This window comes from Peromyscus eremicus, chromosome 3 (genome assembly GCF_949786415.1).
Source record: "Peromyscus eremicus chromosome 3, PerEre_H2_v1, whole genome shotgun sequence".
Taxonomy (NCBI): Eukaryota; Metazoa; Chordata; class Mammalia; order Rodentia; family Cricetidae; genus Peromyscus; species Peromyscus eremicus.
Window position 1 is genome coordinate 50,096,363 of NC_081418.1, and position 21,489 is coordinate 50,117,851.

The 21,489-nt window shown below is 45.0% G+C and overlaps 1 protein-coding gene across 4 annotated transcripts in view; it reads right to left on the reverse strand.

Moving 5' to 3' along the window:
- Positions 1 to 21,489, reverse strand: part of Hipk2 (homeodomain interacting protein kinase 2) — a 178,295-nt gene that overhangs the window by 33,826 nt on the left and 122,980 nt on the right. For 2 of the 4 annotated variants that reach the window (XM_059257609.1, XM_059257608.1), the window contains exons 3-9: positions 17,807 to 17,930; positions 17,340 to 17,459; positions 15,366 to 15,452; positions 12,579 to 12,763; positions 8,684 to 8,846; positions 2,650 to 2,857; positions 1,667 to 1,788 (exon numbers count right to left, since the gene is read on the reverse strand). In XM_059257609.1, the coding sequence (XP_059113592.1) occupies positions 1,667 to 1,788; positions 2,650 to 2,857; positions 8,684 to 8,846; positions 12,579 to 12,763; positions 15,366 to 15,452; positions 17,340 to 17,459; positions 17,807 to 17,930 (1,009 nt within the window). The remainder of the gene's footprint in view (positions 1 to 1,666; positions 1,789 to 2,649; positions 2,858 to 8,683; positions 8,847 to 12,578; positions 12,764 to 15,365; positions 15,453 to 17,339; positions 17,460 to 17,806; positions 17,931 to 21,489) is intronic. The other 2 variants (XM_059257611.1, XM_059257610.1) reach the window with 1 other exon arrangement.

The following is a 21,489-nucleotide window of genomic DNA, read 5'->3' on the forward strand; positions in this document are numbered from 1 at the left end:
TATATTCCTATAGACTGAAAGCAAATGATTACAAGTATAATTAATAAAATCAATAGTAACAAAAACTGTAAAATGTTATTTATTTTTATGAGTATGGCTGTTTTGCCTGCATTCATTTCTGTGCTTTACATGTGTACCTGGTGCCTGCAGAAGCCACAAGGGGGAGTCACTGGATCCCCTAGAATTGGAGTTATAGAGGGTTATAAGTGACTATGTAGGTGCTGGTAATTGAGCCCAGGGCCTCTGGAGGAGCAGCCAGTGCTCTTAACTGCTGAGCCATCTTTCTAGCCCCACAGTTAAGTTCTTCTTTCTTTCTTTTTTTTTTTTCCTAGCCAACATTCTTATGGAGAAATGATGATAAAATGGATATGGAAAAGAAAAGAAACCAGAATACCTAAGGAAAATTTGAAGAACTAAAGAAGACTAGGGCATTCCCTACCAGATATCAAGACACAGCTGTCATGGTGAAGACTGGATATTAGAGAGGCCAATGGACTACAAGAGAGCCCAGAACAGACCTATGCAATTTCACTACCTAGAAACTAAAACAAGGAAAACCACTTCTATAAACAAACTACTTGAGAACACTTTAGGGGAATCTTTTGGGAAACTACCTTATTTAAAAGTAAAGTTGACACTAACAGGTCAAGTCATCCTTGTCTGACAGTAGAAAGATGGCATGGAAGTGGTCTAAGATGGTAGAAAAATATGGACATTTGTGTCAGATGTCTAGAATATGTCCTGGTCTGACATCTAGTTGTTGTGTAATGGTTTTGTTTTGAGACGGGGTCTCACTGTGTAGTGCAGGATGGCCAAGACTCACTATGTAGCCTACCATGGTCTTGAATTCACAATTCTCCTGCCTCAGCCAGCTGAGTACTGGTGTGACAGGTGTGTACCACCACGCCTCGCTGCTATATGGCTCCAAACAAATCCCTGTTTCAGTTTTCCTACTTGTCAAGTAGAGACAGATATCCTGCTGTGTTGTGGGGATTAACTGTAAACTGTAAATGAATTAACTGTAAAGTGCATGGCACAGAAACATTACATATGTTATTTAGTGTTCAAATGTCTTTAAGGACTGACTTCTGGTATTGCACCATAAACTAGTTACTATAGTTACTAGTTAAAGTTACTATAAACTCAAGTAACACTTTATACATTGTCAATAATTTTTCATCTTTGTGACCTCATTCCACCATTAGAATACCTATATGGACAGAAAGGAAGGTTCCAGCCCATAGCTTCCACAAGTCATTTTCCCTCAACTCTAAAAATGAAGGGATAATCTCCAGGGCTCCTTCGGCTCTAAGAACCACTTCTATTTTACAAGAAAGAAATTGGAGGCAAAGAGATATTAACTGGCTTGCCTGAGGTCACGGAGAATTACTAGCAGATTTAGGATTAAAACCTAGGTCTCCTAGATGATTTGCTTTACAAAGCTATAATAATAATTTCCCTAGACTCTCTGTATCTAAATTTCTTCCTGGAATTGTCACTAGACACTTAGGGATGTAATTCACTCGGGATCATTTAGAACATTACTGACATATTCCAGTGCCTTGGAGCTCCTACCTCATTACTAGAGAGGGAGTCAGAGATACATGTCTTTTGGAAAAGCATTAACATGGACGATGGGAATATGAGCAATACAGAAGAGAATTACCTGAGCAAGCAGACCTGGTTGGATCTGAAGAGGCTGAGCTCCTGGAGCTTGAGTGACGATGGGAACAGCATTTTCCATCCGTACTGAGTAGCCAGCATGCTTGGAGGGAGAGGCCTGCAGGCCTGTTCATGGGTGAGGGACAGGAGGGAGGTGAAGGACTGAAAGATGGAGAGACCCTTCTAGCCACTGAGTGAGTGAGCTTGACTGCTCAGCTATGGGATGTTTTCCTTTTAATTTCTAACTAAAAAGTCGTTCCCTGCTCCCCACAAACACACCCCTCCAAAATTAAATTATGTATGGCCCAAAACAGAACAGTTAAGATGACTAATTACACGAGGGAAACAACGGTTGCTGCTCCTGGAGACATAGCTGAGTGTCACAGAAAGGATGCTGGGGGCAGAGTGGTGGGCTCTCTCTGGACTGCACAGATGGGATCTGAGCACCAGTGTATATATATGCGCACATGGGTGCTTTGCACACATCTGTCCTTGAGCTTCTCGTGTGGAGTCTTCTCTAACTCCTTAGAGTCCACAGGAAAAGAGCTCCGGGACCATGGCCAAAGGGGAGGAGGCACAGGGAAGCACTTTTCAGACAAATTTCTATTCTCCACATGAAGTGGGCCTATGCTGGCTGTCAGAGACTGGCAATTTTCTACAGACAATGTTCAGAGAGCATTTCATGCAAGGGAAGCTGGAGCTGACATCAGCATAACAATGGAAGCAGACAATCCGCCTCTTCACAGGCAGCTGGCTAGGACCACAGCTTCTGGCAGGTGGTGAGAACAACACAAATGGACTCGGTGCTAGAGCACAAGTCGCATTGTTTCTAGGTTGGTGGCAACAGGAGAGCAGCCTCCAACTTCAGTGATGCCAGCATTCGCAGGAAGGAAGGGAAAAGGGCTTTCTCCCCTGACAGTGAGCATTCCAGGAAGCAGCAGGGGTGGAACCCTGGAGATGGTCCTGCAAGAACCAGTTCGGCCTTACCTTGGAAGCCAGGGGGACACACGATGAGAGCTTGCTGGAAGGGATCGGGCCGGGCACAAATCTGGGCTGTTCCCGTCTGCAGGGGCATGCTCCGCTGGGCCACCGCGGCCATGGATGCCGCTGAGGGCTGGTAGAGTGCAGATTGGTAGTTTAGTATGGAGACTTCGGGATTGGCTAAGGAAAGAGTGGCACTGGTGGAGGTGGGAGCCTAAAGGAATGATGGGGATTAAACAAAAATAAACAAAAATAAAAAATGAGGGAGGTGGTATGCTGGGAGACACAAATCTAACCCAAATAAATGAACTGAAAGGAGAGCTAACATAAACCAAGAGCAGAAAAGCAAGAAGAGGGGCAGGAGTCCAGCTGAGTGCCTTAGAGGAAGGCAGGCGCCTGCATCCTCACATCTGGGGGACCACAGCTGACTCCTGAAAAGTTAACTCAGTCTAGAAAACCCTTTGCTTAAGGGTCTGGGGACGTAGCTCAGCGAGTACAGTGCTTACTTAGCATGCACGAAGCCCTGGGTTCAATAAAACAGCTATGGCAATACTGTAATCTCATATGTATTTTGTAATCTCAGCACTCAAGAGGCTGAGGCAGGAGGATCAGAAGCTTAAGGTTATCTTTGGCTAGATGTGGAGTTTGAGGCTAGTCTGGGCATGAACTCCTAATCTCCCCCACCCCCCAGAGGGGGGAGGAAAAACAAACAACGAAAAAGTAAATTGTTTAATGAAAGTCTGCTTCACCCCAGAAGGCCAGGTTTGGGGTGACAGCCTTTGTATTCCCTGGATTCTACAATGGACTATGATGATGGGGAAGGTGGGAAAACTGAGCCCTGCCTTTCTTCTCCTTGTCCCAGCAAAGCTCCACCAACGTGAGGGGTTTCTGACACACATGTATTGTGCTGCCAGCCCACAAGCTCCACCTTTGTTCATCCTCTCCTCTCCTCTCCCTGGATCCAGGTCGTCTATACCTGGGAGGACAAATCCAGGAAGAGGCGTCTGCAGGCCTGGGTCCTGGATAAACAGGTCTTAGCACGGAAGCCCATGCACCAGAAGGGAAGCCCAGGAAGAGCCCTGCAAGGAGACTCTTGCTCAGATCTAAAGACGGTGCTGGTACCCTCAGCCCACTGTAGGACACTGCTACTGTAAAAACAGTATGTGGCAAACATCTGGATCTATCTTTTGAAATGGAATTTCCAACAGAAACAAAGCTGTAGAGGGAAAGCAAATTCTTTGTTGGGAATTCTTATATTTCTCTCCTTAGCCTTCTTTACACTGAGCTTTAAGCAAAGAGAAGCAGAGGTTAGCAACGGCTTCAAACTGAACATTGTCTAGAAGGAGTTGTAACTCTAGAAGAGAGGTTCTTAACCTGTGGGTCACGATCCCTTTGGGGTTACATATCAGATATTTATATTACAATTCATAACACTAGCAAAATTACAGTTATAAAGTAACAACAAAATAGTTTTCTGGTTGGGGGTTCCTCTTACAGCATGAGGCACTGTATTAAAGGGTCGAAGCATTAGGAAGGTTGAGAACCACTGCTCCAGAGGGTGTAAGAACTAAGGGATAAGGAGGAGACAGACTGTGAGTAAATACTGGACACATGCGTAAAGAGAATTTCAAGTGGAGTTAATGTCAAATTTCATAAAAGTCAAAGTCTTGTTTACTTTTTATTTATTTATTTATTTTTTGTGGTGCTAGGGAAATCAAACCACCCAGAGCCTTGCATACACCAGGCAAGTCTACTACTGAGCTGTATCTTTAGCCCTACATAGTTTGTTAGACTTAGATTTTGTGCTAAATTTTAGTACAAGACAATAAATTTATTTGAAAATGATTACGAACTCCTATGACACACTTATTTAGATTTTTAACTGTATATGCATTTTCAGCATTCCACACCATGCCTCCTAGAAGTATGGTGGGGACATGTGTGCACATGTAGGAAGGAGCCAGTGTCTATGTACGGATGACATAACACTCATCTCCAGTTTTCCCCACACCATTATTGTTCCTGGCAGCTCTTTGACCACACTTCTCACCGTCACTTCAGACACTCAAGGTTCAGGCCCTGAAGGTCCCCTGCTTGGGGCCGTGGCACCAATGTCTTCCCAGTTGACTGTGCTGTCCCAGCCTCTGATCAGTCACTGTTCTGATGCCTCTGCCTTCCAAACATCCCTAGAACCCACTGACTTTTTTCAGTTGTTCTCTGGTGCCCACCCAGGACCCGTAAGTCTCTGATTAGTGATGGCCTGCCCTCTACTTCTCTTTCAATTCTTGGGCACAAGATCGTTTTTCTCTCTCTTTTAATTTTAAAAAATGTGTATGGGTGTATTGCCTACATGTATGTCTGTGTACCATGCATGTGCCTAGTGCCCACAGAGGCTAGAAAAGAGCACTGTGTTTCCTAGAACTGGAGTTACAGATGGTTATGAGACACAATGTGGGTCTAGGAATTGAACCAGGTCCTCTGGAAGAGGCCATCTCTCCAGCCTTGGATCTTTCTCTCTGAAAGACCACTTTGTGTATCAGCTCCCTGTTCTGCACTTAAGGACCTGCTCACAAACTCCAGTAATGGCCTCATGAATGTGGTGTCTGCATCTTGGCCCAGCATTTTTGCTTTCTACAGACCCTCAGTTACCTTCCTTGATAAGCGTTATCTATCTTTTTCTTCAGGACAGATTAGTCTACTTGCAGGTTTCCTAGCTTCCTGTGAGCGAAGGCTATTCATCTCATAGGAGTCCTTTGGCTCAGTGTTTTCTCTGAGCCTCTGTGCTTGGGGCCAGCCTGGATAGCAGGAATCCAAAGTGGAATCTTCCCTGGCAGTGCTCTTGTACAGCAGCCTGTGGTTGTGTGGCTCAACTCCCGCCACCGTGTGCCGGGCAGTGCAGTTAGCATCCTGACTGATGCCTCCTTGGGAGAAGGGCCTGGGTTCTACTTGTGATCCTGTTTGTCTGCCTTATCTGTATCCCTCATGTATGCAGCCTGTATCTGGATCTGTTTTAGCTCATGTTTCACCATGGAGACCATGAGCTCCTTGAGAGGAATCTACAAAGATGATGAGCTCTTTGTAGATTCTAGGAAAGAAAAGGGGAATGCATATCCTGATATGAGCACCAGTCCCCAGTGTGAGCAGTAGGCATGCATGCTGACAGTTTCCCTCAGTTTCCAATGCTGCTATGGACCAGCTGTTGGAAGTGTGTATAAGGCTGAGGGAGATTTTTGCTCTGTCCTCCATGGTTCTGGCAGAGTGACGTCACCTGTCTGCGAGAGGCAGGGAGGACTGTTAAGAGCTGTTCTGGCTAACAAAGACAAACGAGAAGGAAAAGCAAGTTCCCTGGCAACCTACATTGCAAAGATGGGCCAAGTGATTTTTTTTTTAAATTTTTTTGAGACAAGGTTTCTCTGTGTAGCCCTGGCCATCCTAGAACTCGCTCTGTAGACCAGGCTGGCCTTGAACTCACGGAGATCTGCCTGCCTCTGTCTCCTGAGTGCTGGGATTAAAAGTTGCGCACTACTGACGTTTGGCTGGGCCAAGTGATTTCTTGGATGCAGTTATAAAAGATGTTTAAACAGGATGTGAGCATAACCTATAAATCTAGCTAAAATTCTTAGTAGAAGGATATGCCCCTAAAACAAGACACCTTGGAAAAGTTAGTAAAGCGACTGAGCCTAAGGATTAAGCCAAGAACACTCAGGGGAGGACTTCCTACTCAATGTTACTAACAGTTTTGTTTTATGGTTTTTCGAGACAGGGTTTCTCTGTGTATCCCTGGCTGTCCTGGAACTCACTTTGTAGACCAGACTAGCCTTGAACTCAGAGATCCACCTACTTCTGCCTCCTGAGGCTGGGATTAAAGGTGTGTGCCATCACCACCCGGCTACTAACAGTTTTTGAAAGTACATAAAAATTACGGTATATTGACCCAGCTTCCTTGAGACACACACAATTACAGATCAGTGTCACTTGGGAAAGATCCTATGGCTAGTCTACCGGATGTATGTTAAGAGCAACACAGAACTAGGTCCATGGCCTTCACTAACATAAAACTGTAGGTGTATTTCAGAAAAATCCAAGAACCTCATGGAAGGAACACAGGACTGGGTCACTAACGTACAGAAGAAGTCATGTTGTATTTGGAGAGCAGACACCATCTAGAGAAGGATCCAAGGACCTCCACAGGATTTATCAGTGCATGTGTTTCAAGAAAACAGACCCTGATACCAGACCGCTGGGGTCAAAGGCCAAACCTATCTCATGTGTACTAGCAGGCAGCCTTAGGTAAGAGGATTAACTGCTCTGTACCTCAGTTTCTGCCTCTAAAATGCCAATGATCATACCTATCCCATATGCATGCTGGGAGGACTGAAAAAAATCTGACACAATAATGTTCACTGTCAGTAATGTGATCACTTTGTAACATTATCAGAGGAGGACAGCATGCCTTAGTGCTTTGTCTAGGTTATACCTGGAATAACTTGTTTTTCTCCTGTATTTAATTAAGGCCCAACAATTCTGAGTTCAGAGGATCGAGGGTTTGTTCTCAGGATCATGCTTTTGTAGGGCAGCGTTTCACCCCCAGTGCTCAAGCCCACCGTTATACAAAGGTAGCAGCCTTTTCTACTCTAGTGCACCTGGCCAGCTTCGCAGGTCTCACTGCCATGGAGAACAGGGGTGCCCTTTCTTATTTGGGACCTGCCTTTGTGGTGTTCAGTTTTGGTGATAATTCTTTTGAATGGATGTGCTGGCTGTCCTACCATAGGAAAAATGGAGATGACCTGTTCTGTTACGGTCAGGGACCTCCAGACCTCCAGTTCGAAGCCTATGGAGAGATTCATGGAAAGGCTGGTGGGGAAGGGGGATTCACCTGACCTGATCCATGATCCTCTTAGATCCTTTGGTAATGGAAGGAACAGACAGATGGCAGATGGGGACAAGGGATTTGAGGTTAGGAAGTTAGGATCAAGAGACTCCTAAGGAGATGGATGGGAAAAGCAAGCCTCAAGGTAATGAAGAAAGCCTCAGTGACCGCTGGTTGAGAAGCCCCTAGATACAAAAGCCTTAACCTTGGGGCTGGCAGGAAAATGAGCTTTTTTTACGCTACAGACAGTGTCAAGATCGCTGATGGCCTGCAGGGGGCAGCAGATTCCAGGTGGCACTGAACATCTAAGTAGAGGAAGAGCTAGCAACTGGAAGTCAAGCTCAGAGGGTGAACAGGGTGAACGGAACAGTGTTGAAGGCAGGGCCAGTGACTCCTCAGTGACAGGAGGATCTGCCAACTAAAAGTGGACCCACAGGTGACAGCATTCACACTTCAGGTTTACATATTTCTTTCTCTTCTCCGAAGGTGTGTATATGTGCTTGTGCACAAGGGAGACCACCACACAGGAATACCGTTGTCATTACAGATTGATAGTAAGACTGAAAAGTCTGGGGACACTTCTTTGAGGAACTCGGAAGATTGGAAGATGAGAGGAACAGTTCAAGTCTCTCAGATTCTAGAGGCGGGTGAACTAGGATGTGGAGATTCTCCATTTAGTACCTGAGTACTGAGTTTCCCGAGTCTCATCTGTATTTCAAACATTCTATGTTGCTGGGCCTTCCAGTCTACAGAAGGTAGGGGATCAGCTTCCTGTATCCCTTGGGTAGGGTGCTAGGATTCTGGTAACAGACCCATGAGCTGGCTTTTCTATGACTTAGAGAATGGACAGGTTTTACCTTCCCTGATAAAGACTATATGGACACAGGGGTGCAGGGAGGGACTCCTGCTCATTCTGGTTCTAGAACTTTTTAGCAGGCTCCGTTCCCACATCTGCTCAGAGGCAAATGGGAAGAGGTACCATCTCAGGAAGCGGCAGTGAGAACAGAGAGCCCCTTGGCCTCTTAAAAAACTAACCAAGGAAGCAAGTACTTCAGCTTACAAACCCTAAGGGACAGCACAGGGAAACCGCCTGGGTCTGTTGGGGGAAATCCGAGTCCTGATGCCCACACTGACAGCCCTGCCCACCTTTCTCTGGTGTCTGCCACTTACCTGGTTGTGGACAGTGGTCAGCTGGTTGTTAAAGGTCATGGTCAAGTTAGTAGATGTGCTAGGGGCCACGTGTGTGATGAAAGGTGTTTTGCTCTGGTTCACTGTGTCATACATATTCACCCGGCGCTTGCAAATCTCCATGTTTTGGAAACAAGATTTGACACTGTTCATGCAAAAGATGGAAGCAGAGAAACAGGGACAAGAAGAAGGGTGAGGTGGGGTAAGGTGGGTGGGGAAAGGAGAGAAAACAGTGAGAAAAGGAGAGAATGGTTAATCCAGTAAACAAAATGACCACGCAGCTTTACTTTAGCTTCAAAACCCCTGGCCTTCTCAAAGTCTGCTCCTGGGACTGTCACCCTTTGTCCTGTCCCAGATGGGCAGGTTCCCCAGACCACAGACATCTTCACTCTATCTTCCTGCCGTTACTTCACACCTCCAATCTCACTGCTCATCCTCAGTGCAGTTCTCACTCAACAAGACGACTCTCCAAGCAAGGATCTTAAGGAAGGAGCTGCTACAACCTACTGCCCCGCTCCTTGGGGCCACTTATCTACCCCATCCCCCTATTCTCCTGACCCTGGGCTACTAGCACCATCTAGAGGTCAGCCAAGTAATTCTCCCATCTAGGGTCATGAATTTAGGCAGCTCACCCACCTCACTGGAACATGTCAAACAATGAAAACAATGATGACTATGATTACTAATGGTTACTGAGAGCAGTGACATGTGTTTGCAATCTCCCTTCTAGTCTTACACCATCCACAAGACAGACTATGATCACTGTCTCAATTTTATAAGTAAAGCCGAAGGTTTAGGACAGATAATTTGCCAGATAGAGAATTATTAACTGGCAATTCACCCCTACTCCCATGTCTCTCTTGTATACACATTCCTAACTTCCTTAATCCTTACCTTTTTTTTGGGTAATTCTTGTCTAGTTACATGAAGTACAATTCCATCCCCCATTTTCTTCCTCTATTGTCTTGGTGAATCAAAACCAATAACCTAACTACAAAAGTATTAAAGGAGTACAGGTCCAAGCATGATGGCCTTTAGTGGCCTTGGCCCCTAGCTCCTGGCCACCACTGTGTCCTAATCAATTCATGCTCTGCTCCTCATACACTCTGCCTCATCTGTTTCTAAGTTAACCTTTCCTCAAGCGCTAATATTCAAGATAAAACCTCATTTAATCTACAATTTAAAATGCCTATTACAATAACTGAATGTAAACAAGGTAACAGAAATTGCTGTATACTACAGGTATGCTGTATTTTGAACTAAATAGGTGTTTATAGGCTATCCCAGAATATGATTTCCAAGAAAGATATATTCAAAATTTCAGAAATTGGACATAGGCATGACCTATGACCTAGAGATTCCTATTTCTTTCTAAGTTAATGGCTATTCACACTGGCTACTATTCACACTGGTTACTCAATACACAATGCACAGTAAACAAACTAACTGATGGTCCTAGAGAGAAAAGAAAACATATTCACTGGTAAACAACACCATGCCCGGCCACAGCTTCTGGTGAGTACCTAGTATACTGCTGAGTGCTTTCACATTGAGCAGAAGACAATAAAACGATGCTGGATGCATTCTATTTGGAATACATTTAAAGCATCCAGTGATTTTGTGATGGCTCAATGTATAGTCTCCAGACTCTAGAGTTTTCTCACTGCAGTGGGTTGAGTTTGACTGTTAGGATGAGACAAGTACTTCTACTTTGAGTTTTTTATTCTTAAGATTTATTTACATTTATGTATTTATGTATTTATTTATTTATTTAAACTTATTTTTATTTTATGTGCATTGGTGTTTTGCCTGTATGTATGTCTGTGTGAAGGTGTCAGAAGCCCTGGAACTAGAGTTATAGGCAGGTGTGAGCTGCCATGTGGGTGCTGGGAATTCAACCTGGGTCCTCTGGAAGAACAGTCAGTGTTCTTATCCACTGAGCCATCTCTCCAGCCCCTACTTACTTTTATTTATGTATATATGCATGCATGAATTTATATGCATCATATGTATGCCTAAGGAGGCCAAAGGGCATTGGATCCCCTGGAGCTGGAGTTACAGATGGTTGTGAGATATCTGATGTGGATGCTGGCAGCTGAGCCCAGGTCCTCTGCAAGAGCAGTAAGTGAACTTAATTGTTGAGCCATCTTTCTAGTCCCCAAGTGTCTTTTTTTCTTATTAAAATTTTTATGTGTATAGTTGTTTTGCTGTGTGTTTGTCTGTGCACTGTATGTTTGCCTGGGAAGGCCAGAAGAGGGTACTGGATCCCCTGAGACAAAAGTTACAGACAGTTGTGAGTTACCACGTGGGTGCAGGGACTTGAGCCCAGGTTGTCTACAAGGCAGACGGGCTCTTAACCACTGAGCTCTCTCTCTAGCTCCCCCGAGTGCCTTTCTTGACTACCCTTCAAGTAGTCTAGCTAGCCAGCTTGCCCCTGGGACCCTCTATCTTCACCTCTTGAGTGCTGGGATTATAGGCAGACCACCTGGCATTTATGTGGATGCCTGAGATTCCAACCCAACCCTCACATCTGTGTGGCTAATGCTTTATCCCCTGAGCCATCTCTCCAGCCACAGTCATCACAACATTCCACAATTGTAAAGCCATCACTCATCTTGTTCTTAACAGGTGGCTTCATCATCTATTTCTGAGACAAAAGCTGTCTGACAGGAACTCCCTCAACTTTCCTCTGCTATCCAATGCATCTGTGGACACCCACGCATCTCTCTTGCCATCCTGTAGTGACAGGGCCCACCTCTCCACTCAGTCACAAGTCTCTTTGTCCTTCTCACTTGCTACCAGATTCTTCCCACTAGTATTGCTTAAGTTTCCTCACTCTTAAAAACCTTTCCTCTTGACGCTCCTCTAGTTCTTCCCTTTTCACAGCTCACTTCTTGTGAGGCTGCCATCTATTTCTCCACTCTCACTTATCTTTCAACCTGCTCAACAAGTTCCTGCTTGGGAATGGCTGTCACTAAGTTAACAACGCTCTCCCAGTTGCAAGATCTTACAGACATTTTTTTTCCTAGATTACTGATATGGCAGCAGTTAGGTCTGTATCCGACACAAATCTGACCAGCCAGTCATTTGCTTCTAAGTCTTTTAATGAGTTGCACTGTGCTTTTGATAAAAGACAAAGTCCTGCTTGAGCATGACTTGCTCCAGCTGACTTCTGTGACCTTGGCATGCCACCACTGTCTTTATGTCCAGTGTTTAGTCATGCTGGAGAGTTCACACAGGCGATGCCCTGACTGTTCACACCCATTTTCTTCTTCACCTTCAGAGGTTACATTCTTGGGTCTTCTGGCCTGCTCAGTCAGCTCCTTGTTATACTGACTCATCACACCTCATTCCTTTCTTGGTAACAGCCATTGTTTTATACCTTCCTCTCTGAAGACCATAGCTCAGTGGGCAAGTGCTCAATCTATTTTTACTCACCGTACCCTAGCACCTAGTATAGCCCATAGCAAGCCGAGGAAATGGACAAATCTGAACAAACTAGACCAGTTCACTCCAGGACAGTTTGGGGACTAACCTTTGGTACTGATGCTAGATTGATTAAGAGCACTGCTGTTTTGTCCACTTCCTTTGTGCACGGATATCCAACTTCATCTGGCCCCAAGGGCTCCCATGTCCCATGTTCCCTCCTTTTTGGTACAACTGCAGTCTTAGGCCCAATCTAGCCCTTATAAGTTTTCTAAGTACTGTTTTGGAATGCAGATCCACAACTTTGCTTATGTGATGTATCACAGTTGCTTTCAACTGTAACAGAACTGTGCCATAGCAGCGGAAACCAGAGTGCTATAAAGCCTGAAGTATTTACTCTCTGGGCCTTCAAAGTGCTGCCCTGGTACCGAGGATCGAGCAGGACACTTACTGTGTACTATGGGGAAAATCGAGCAGATGTGTCATTGTGACAAAGGGGTGGTTCAGAGTTTCGATGGGAGTGATCCTCTTATCAGCATCGATGGTCAACATCTTCTTTAATAGGTCAATGAATTCCCGTCGGTCTGCCTTCTCTACCAACATGTCACTCCCTTCCAAATCTGTTGTCATGTTCACCTGGAAGCAAGCGGGGACAGGGGAGTAAGAGCCAGAGTATACCCTGTAACCTCTTCTGATCTCAAGCCTCCCATCCCAGTTGCCAGAGGGTAGACTGCCCCCAATGGAGGAGATGTGGCGTGTGTGCTGCTACTATCCACAGGTCATGGCTTCTTAGACTGTAAGAACAGAATGGCCGAGGCAGTCAGGCACCAGGTAGGGGTGGGGGCAGAAAGAGGCCACCATGGTTGATACCTGCAAATAATTCCCAAGGCACAAAACTGCTCCTGTTTCAACTGGCCAAGCAAAATGCAGCTTTTATCACACCTTATTAAAAATAACCACAGGATGAAGGGTTCTGGAGACTGATTGCATAACAGTGTGGATATACTTAATACTCATGAACTTAATGTTTAAAAAAGGCTAAGACAAGAAACTTTATGCTATATGTGTTTTACCACAATCAAACAACAACAAAGAAATAAACACATACACCCCTCAAAAGTTCTAAGATAAAGCAGCAGAAGAAGATAGAAAAAGTGTGTTCAACCCCTGGAGGGGGAAAGAAGAGCCTGGGTTCCCTCTTCCCTCACCTTCATCACGTCACCCTTCCAGAGCTCCCTGAATTAGGACCAGAATGGTTTCAGTTCCTGTGTTCCTTCCCTGCAGTCACCTCTGGCCAAGGAATGCAGTGTCCCTGAACACAGGGCGTTTCTCCCGACGGCAGGTCTCTACTAGCATGGCCTTTAAAAGGCTTGCTTTGTGGTACTTTCTATTTTTTTCAAAGAGGGGCTCTGGAAAGCAATTTCAGTTTTCACAGACCATTTAAGCTACTAATCAACTGACAAGTGTACTTTACTCAGAATCAGGAGTTCTGGTTACACTCATCTTGGCTAAGAGGTGTGCTAAGTGTTTATTGGGCTACAGCTTTTTATTTCTCAGCATTTTAAAGGAAAACTCATTCTGGGTTGCTCTCAGTTTGGACTAGTCTCTAATTAAAAATACCAAAAGATCTGGAGTTACCTCTGATACAAAGGTAAGAAAAAGTCTGTAGTGAGTGAAAAAGTCTCTGCTAGTGAGCCGACAGTGACTGAGTGTAGTGGTCTGGATTGGATCCCCCTAAAAGCTCAAATTCAAGTCCTAATCTGTGGGAGCTATAAATGTGCCCTTGTTTGGAAATAGCATCTTTGCAGATATAATCAAGTTAAGATGAGGCCATATTGGATTAGGATGGTTCTAAATCCAATAACCACTGCTTTCATAAGAGAAGAGATCTGACACCAAGACCAGAGATGACACAGAGATAACAGCCACGTGGAGGGTAAGGCTGGGATTAGAGTGATGTAGTTGCAAGCAAGGAATTCTGAGATTGCTAGGAGGCATGAGAAGCCAGGCATATGGATGGTGTTCACTAGGGTCTTGAAAAGGACTGTAGCTCTGAGGACATTGACACCACATACTTCTAGCCTCCAGAACTATGAGAGAATTCATGTGTGCTGTCTTAAACCCTCCAATTCACTCTATCTTGTTCTAGAGGCCGTAGGAAACTGACACACTGAACCATGGCCATCAATTCCAATACAGCAACGGGCTGGACTTCTCAGCTTAGGAGTGAGTGCCTGCCTAGCACATGCGAGGCCCTGGGTTCAGGCCTTTAGCACCACAGAAGAAAACATCAGTAAGGTTAGCCACTACCTTACAAACAAGAAGCAATACAACGGAGCTTTTTCTTTTCTTTTCTTTTTTTTTTTTTAAATTTTTTTCATTTGTTTTACATACCAACCAGTTTCCCCTCCCTCCTCTCCTCCCATTCCCTTCCCCACCTCCTTTCTAAATCCACTCTTCCTCCATTTCCATTCAGAAAAGGTCAGGCTTCCCATGGGAGTCAACAAAGCACGGCATATCAAGTTGAGGCAGGACCAAGATCCTCCTCCTGCATCAAGGTTGGATAAGGCAACCCAGCATGGGGATTGGGTTCCCAAAAGTCAGCTCAAGCACCAGGGACAGGTTCTGATCCCACTGCTAGGAGCCCCACAAACAGACCAAGCTACACAACTGTCACATACATGTAGAGGGCCTAGGTCGGTCCCATGCAGGCTCCCTAGCTGTTGTCCAGAGTCCATGAGCTCCCATGAGCACAGGTCAGCTGTCTCTGTGGGTTCCCCCATCATGACCTTGACACCACCCCCTCTGGCTCATACAATCCTTCCACTCTCTCTTCAACAGGACTCCCAGAGCTCAGCCCAGTGCTTGGCTGTGGATTGAACATCTGCTTACTGGAGCTATTTTTTAAGTGGTTGGTTTCATGGACCAAATGGCTTTTTTACTAAGTCTGGCACACACTGTTCAAAAGCAAATCCAAGGAGCACAGCAGGGTAGTGGGGGCTTCTACTCTGTACTGCTCTTGAATAAATCTCACTGCTGGTGGGTTTTATTTATTTATTTTTTGTTTTTAAGACAGCGTCTCTCTACTTAGCCCTAGCTGTTTTGGAACTCACTATGTAGACTAGGCCAGCCTCAAACTCACAGGGATTGAATGCTGGGATCACAGACATGTAGCACCAAGCCCTGCCCTGCAGGTGTTTTTTTAAAGTGCCGTACTGCATACTCATGCGGAGCTTACCTGGGCCATATCATCCAAACAGTTGAAAATGTACTTTCTTGCTTCTTTTGACTTAATTCCCGTCTCTGCTTCATGGTCATCTGGTGTCTATTGAAAAAGGCAAAAGCTGGTAAGATGGCATCTCTTCGTCACTGAATCTCAAGCACTTGAGCTCCTGCTTGGCCCCAGGGTCTTTTTCTCTCTTTGTAGAGGAGACTTTGGTTCTTCTGAAAGTGTCCTTTTCCCACCCATCCACACTAGCTTTCTTCCTTCCTACTCTGATACAGCTACCAAAGATTCTAAAGAGAGTATGAGAGCCACACCCTTATCCCTCTGCAGCTTTCCATACGCTGAAGGTAAGATTTCACTGTGCAAGACCAGAGCCCTTTTTGACATGCTTTAAAATTTTGTTTTACTTACAATCCCTTCTGCCTACAGCTCCTATGCTGTTTCAAGGCACATTAACTTATTAAATGCTCTTCATAACCATGGTTATCAGGATGACTGCTCTCCCCTTCTACTATATGGGAACACAAGAATACAAAGCTGTAGGGACCTACCAAAGCCCCTGGCCAACAAGTGGCAGCTGTTTCCAGAGCTTGTGCCCTACCCTGATCTTCTACAGACATCCATTACACCATTGGCTGGGAAACTACCACTGCTACTTGTCATGGGGTTTTGGACTCATCCATGGATCTAAGGTAATTAACTCTGGCTGTAGGCCAGCACACTTGAAGCAGCTCGACTCCTAGGAGCAGCTGAACACAAAGAATGAGTTTCCTGGTAAGACACAGAAGTAGCCATCCCCTACCCTCAACCTGGGCTCTTCCTCTGCTACCTGAAAACTTCTTACTAGACTTGACCTTGACAACTCACTCTCATAATTATTGAATGTCAGGTACTCTATTCATAGCTTAAGAGTCTCCTTAACTTCCAAATCCCAACTTTTTGAAAGTACTTACTATCTTTAAACTCTATTAGGATTTGGTTGGGATCCTGTCAAAAACAAACCAAACCAAACCCACTAAAACTCAACCTACTGTTAAAAAAAAAAAAAAAAAAAAAAAGAACATGCAATATACTTAAGGTCTTTATTCCTTTCTCCTTCCCAGGAAAAGTGTGTTAATTTTAATTACGAGACACAGGTTTAAGTAAAAGCAAACTGGGCTGGAGAGATGGCTCAGTGGATAAGAACACTGATTGTTCTTCCAGAGGTCCTGAGTTCAATCCCCAGCAACCACATGGTGGCTCACAACCATCTATAATGAGATCTGGTGCATGTAGACATACATGCAGGCAGAATGTTGTATACATAATAAATAAATAAATTAAAAAAAAAAAGTAAAAGCAAACTATGTTTCCATTAAGGTAGAATTACCAAGAGTTGATGGTGTCCAGCAGAGCACTACATGGACCTGGACGAATCAGATCTGCCCTCTTCCCAGGGGCTTGTGCCATTTGCATTGCTTAGGCTACCTGCTTTCACTGCCTGGGAAAATCCCTCCCTCTGTACCTACAAAGCCCAGCACAAATGTTCTTCCCTGCCTTGACCCCTGGCCTCATTTTTTCTTGGCTCACTTGGATCACTACTGTTCCCCACATTCTTTCCTCCTAGGAAGAAGATACTCTGTTTGGTAACCCAGAGCTTGGGCATTGGTCCTAACCTCCCCCCCACCCCCATGGACAATGAGCTCCATTAAGGGTGAATATGGCTGCTTCATCTGCCTAGCACAAATTAGTCATCAAGGATTAAATCCCAGAAATTCAGCAGTCTTCCCATGGGATAGAGCCTCTCAGGCAGTGGCAGGCCAAAGGAACAGGTGTTTTCAAACATTCAGATCCAGCCACACCTTGTATTCACAACTATATCTGACATCCCCATCTTGCTGGCCTAATTAAAGCTATCAATTTGAAAATATCAAAAGCTCATTTTTGTCTTTCCTTCTTCCTTCACTACTGGGCCACCAATGTACAAGGGAGGGGTGTTTTTCCTACCTTTAGCCTCCACAAAGGATACGGAGAGTCTGTGTCACGGTTGAAAAACCTAGTTGTCTTTGTCCCTGCACTTAATAAATATTCAGCTGGCAAACCCTGTGTTTGTGAAATATACCGAATCTGCAAGAAAAGATGAGAAAGAGGTCAGGGCTTTTTCTGTCACTGTGCATATGGTATACCAATGGCTCTAGTGGCTTTGAGAAAAATGGAATTACTAGTTCTAGAGGGAAAAGAAGTAGTAAAAAGAAAGGAGTAAACACACACACACACACACACACACACACACACACACACACACACACACACACACACAGGGTCGGGGGATAAGAGGAAGCCAGCCAGGCAAGAGAGACAGTAAGTCAGCCCATAAGAATATGATAGGGCAGGTTCTAAGTGAAATGGTAATCCAGGATTTTCTAGATGGAGAATGAAGTCACACAGTGAATTCCTGTGTTACCCAGATCTACCTGATCATACTCGGAAGCTCCTGGATATAACGGCCAGCCCAGGAACAGCTCAGCAATGACACAACCAAGGGACCACATGTCAATTGCCTCACAGAATGGCAAACCAAGGATGATCTCGGGGGCCCTGGAGAGGAACAATGGAAAGAACCATCAGTTCTCTAGCTCTCTCCTGGGGTACCATGACTGCATGTGTGGGGTCTGTGGTCTTTGAGAGAGGTCTGCATTGCAATGACCTCTCCAACCTTTGGCTTTATCCTCTAGTTAGAAGAGGATGTAGTTAGCTTGCTAGTGCAGAGTAAGGGCAGGTGGGTGGCAGTACAATAGGCCTACAGTGAAGCACGTCTGTGGGCATCACTATCATCACATTCTGGCCACATAAGCTCATGAACTGATAACAATCGCAGAAACAGTAGAAAATTAGTTTTTGTAGCTGAACACCTGGAAATCTTCATAAAGAATGCCTGGTTTTTAAGAAGGAATTCTGAAACAGTCTACTTTCGGACATACATAAAAATAGCTGCCCCCACTTAAAATAAGTCAATTAAGTCCAATATCCATTTTCCACAATCTTTGTCTTAGGCATTTGTATCACAATTCCTCAAAGAAACACTGCTATTACTTTTCTCATCCGTTTCTAAATGGTTAATCTCTATAAAAGTTCTTTAATGCTACAAATATAGAACCCCATTCATGAATAGATCATCTTGAGAGTCAACCAGAATTCCATTATAAACCCAACAACCAGCTCACTCCTGACTGTACGACCTAATGTCTCTGCAAATGACAGACAAGGTCACATACTAGAAATTTCAAAGAGGAAAGTGCACATGTAGTTGGTAACCAAAACCAGACCACACAGTACACCTTCTTTTAAGTTTTATTCGTGTGTGTGTGTGTGTGTGTGTGTGTGTGTGTGTGTGTGTGTGTGTGTATTTGTGTGAGGGAATGTCACAAATGTGGGGAAGCGGACACTAGGTCCCTTGGAGCTGGAGTTAGAGGCAATTGTGAGTCACTCAACACGGATTCCGGGAACCACACTTGGGTCTTCTGGAAGTGCACCAGCCATCTCTCTAGCACCTCTACCTTCTAGTTTAAGCATCTGTCCTGACTAGGTAGTAAGTACTATGCTTTGGTGTAAGACAGGCTCAATGTTTGAGGTATAACTACAGTTGGCCTGTTTTGAAATGCGCTCAATGCACTGTGCTCATAATGAAATACATTAGCCCAATTTGCTTTCTCTACAAGGTTTCCACACCATAGAGCCATGTCAGGAGCACTGCTGTGCCGCATTTTTAGAAGTCAAGAGTGGAGGCTCAGGGGTCTGTCTTCACCTTGGTCACCTTTCACCTGGCTGGCCCAAGGGAAAGGAAGGGTAGTACTCAAACCACTTCTATCAGCCTCAGACCTTCCTCTTCTAGCTCAGAAAACAGCCACAGTCCCTTCTTTTTAAATTTGCTTATTGCTATCATGTGTGTATATGGAGGCCGGAGGACAACCTTGGGTGTCATTCCTCAGGTGCTACCCATCTTTTTTTTTTTTTTTTTTTTTAAAGTCAGGCTATCTCACTGGCCTGGAACTTTCCAAGTAGTCTAGGCTGGCAGGGAAACAAGCCCTAGGGAAGCTATCTGTCTCTACCTTCCTAAGTGATGGGATTATAAGCACACACTATCATTCCTGGTTTTTGTTTGTTTTTTGAGACAGGGTTTCTCTGTGTAGCCCTGGCTGTCTTGGAACTCGTTCTGTAGACCAGGTTGGCCTTGAACTCACAGAGATTCACCTGCCTGTCTCCCGAGTGCTGGGATTAAAAGCACACGCCACCACCACCAGGCTCATTTCTGGCTTTTATTACGAGGGTCCTGGAGATCAAACTCAGGTTACCAAGTGAGTTATCTCCCCTATGAAATAGTTTTGAAAAACAAAATCCCAAGTGTTTTTCTGCAAAGTTTTGATTTTTCAGATGTATGTGTGCTTCTGTGGTGCTACCATGGTTGTTCTGGGCAGCAAGGGAGAGTGCTACAGTTTGGATGTTGAAGGCTTCCCAAGAGGCCTTTAGTTATTAGTATTTAGTTAGGGACTGGTCTCCAGTGTGGCACCACTGGAAGGAGGTGGAACTTCTAGCAGGTGGAACCCAGTGGGAAGTACTTAGTTCACTGGGGATGTGCCCTCATAAGAGACCACGGGTCACTTGCCCCTGACCTTTTCCCATGTGCTATGAATGATTTGCTTTGCCATGTACTCCTGTCTGTGTGCTGCCTCAGTCAATCCTATACCGGAACTTCCCAAACTGGGAGCCCAAAGAAGTCATTTCTAAGTCTTAGGCATTTCGTAAGGGCGAGGGAGAGTTGACTAGCACAGAGGAACACCACTGCTAGAGTAGAGGGAACATTGTCTTAGTGCCATTGAAGAGGTATTCCTGTCTGTGCTCCTTCACCGCTAGAAGCAGCTGCCAGCACCCCCCCCCCCCCAGCCTTTGTCTCCTTTAATGCAGTTGCTAACTATGTGTGTGGGCCACTGAGGCTGCTCGTGCTCACTAGCATCACAAGCTGGGGGTGCCTGTGACTGTTCCATGATATATGCCCGCCTCACTCTTATGTCATGAGCCACCACTTGTCTAGGTCACCTGTACTCTGGGGCCCCTAGTCCAGGATTCCCAAATTTGTTTCTCATGATGTGTAACTAGTGCCTTTGGAGATAGTCTGTTCATTTAAGAAAAACCTACATCCCTTAGAAAGGGGATGCCTGAAAAGAATATTAGAGAGAAGAATGAGTGTTACAAGCTGCTTTTCCTCCTGCCTCTCTGTTCTGGAGTCAGATGTGTTCCTGCCTCTGCACACATGTAGGCTCAGGTCTGTCTATGAGAGTTCTTGCTCAGGCTTTCCTCAGCAGCCTGCCAGTTATGGTCTAGATGTTTGGATGCATCCCATTCCAGTCCCCAGTCCCTGTGTTAGGAACAGGTATGTCTAGTTCCCTGGAGTTGTCTTCCCTGCATTTGACAGTGGGCCATTCCTATCAGGTTAACCGACTGGTTCTTGTGGCCTCCATGCTGACAGCTTCCAACCTCTAGACACCTTTCAATCAAGCCTCTGTTCCCTAGTGCTGGAAATGATACAAGTATCTGAACATGCCGTGCAGACACTTTAGTGGCAAGAAACACCAGATATAGATTTCTGCAACTGCCTATATGAACAGGGTCTGTGAATGTTTTTCTTTCTCAGTCTACCAGAAGAGGAAACTGCAGCCATTCATGGTACTATGGTTGTACATACAGCAGCGCCTACTTTGGGAAAACAAAACAGAATGCAAGGACAAAGTAAACAAATGTAAGCAAACCTCAAATACACACCTCTCCTTAATCCTTCTCTCTGTGTTACCTAGAGTATCTGCTTCCTCCATCCCCCATTTCTCATAGGAATGGCCCCCTAAAGTTCCTACCTCTTCACTGCATACCGACTTTATAACTTGTTCTAGTGGGGTCCTACACTCATGAGCCATACTAGCAAGATCAGATATGTCATATTCATTGGTCAGCATCTCAGCTCTACGATTTGAAAGCTGCCTTTCTTCTATACAACTGCCCATTGCTCCTCCTTTGCAATAGCTATTCCTAGCTTTCTAGGTGCCACTTGCCCATATCCAAATTTCTTGCCTGTCTATTCCCTTTGCTAGAACATCCTCCTCCTTTA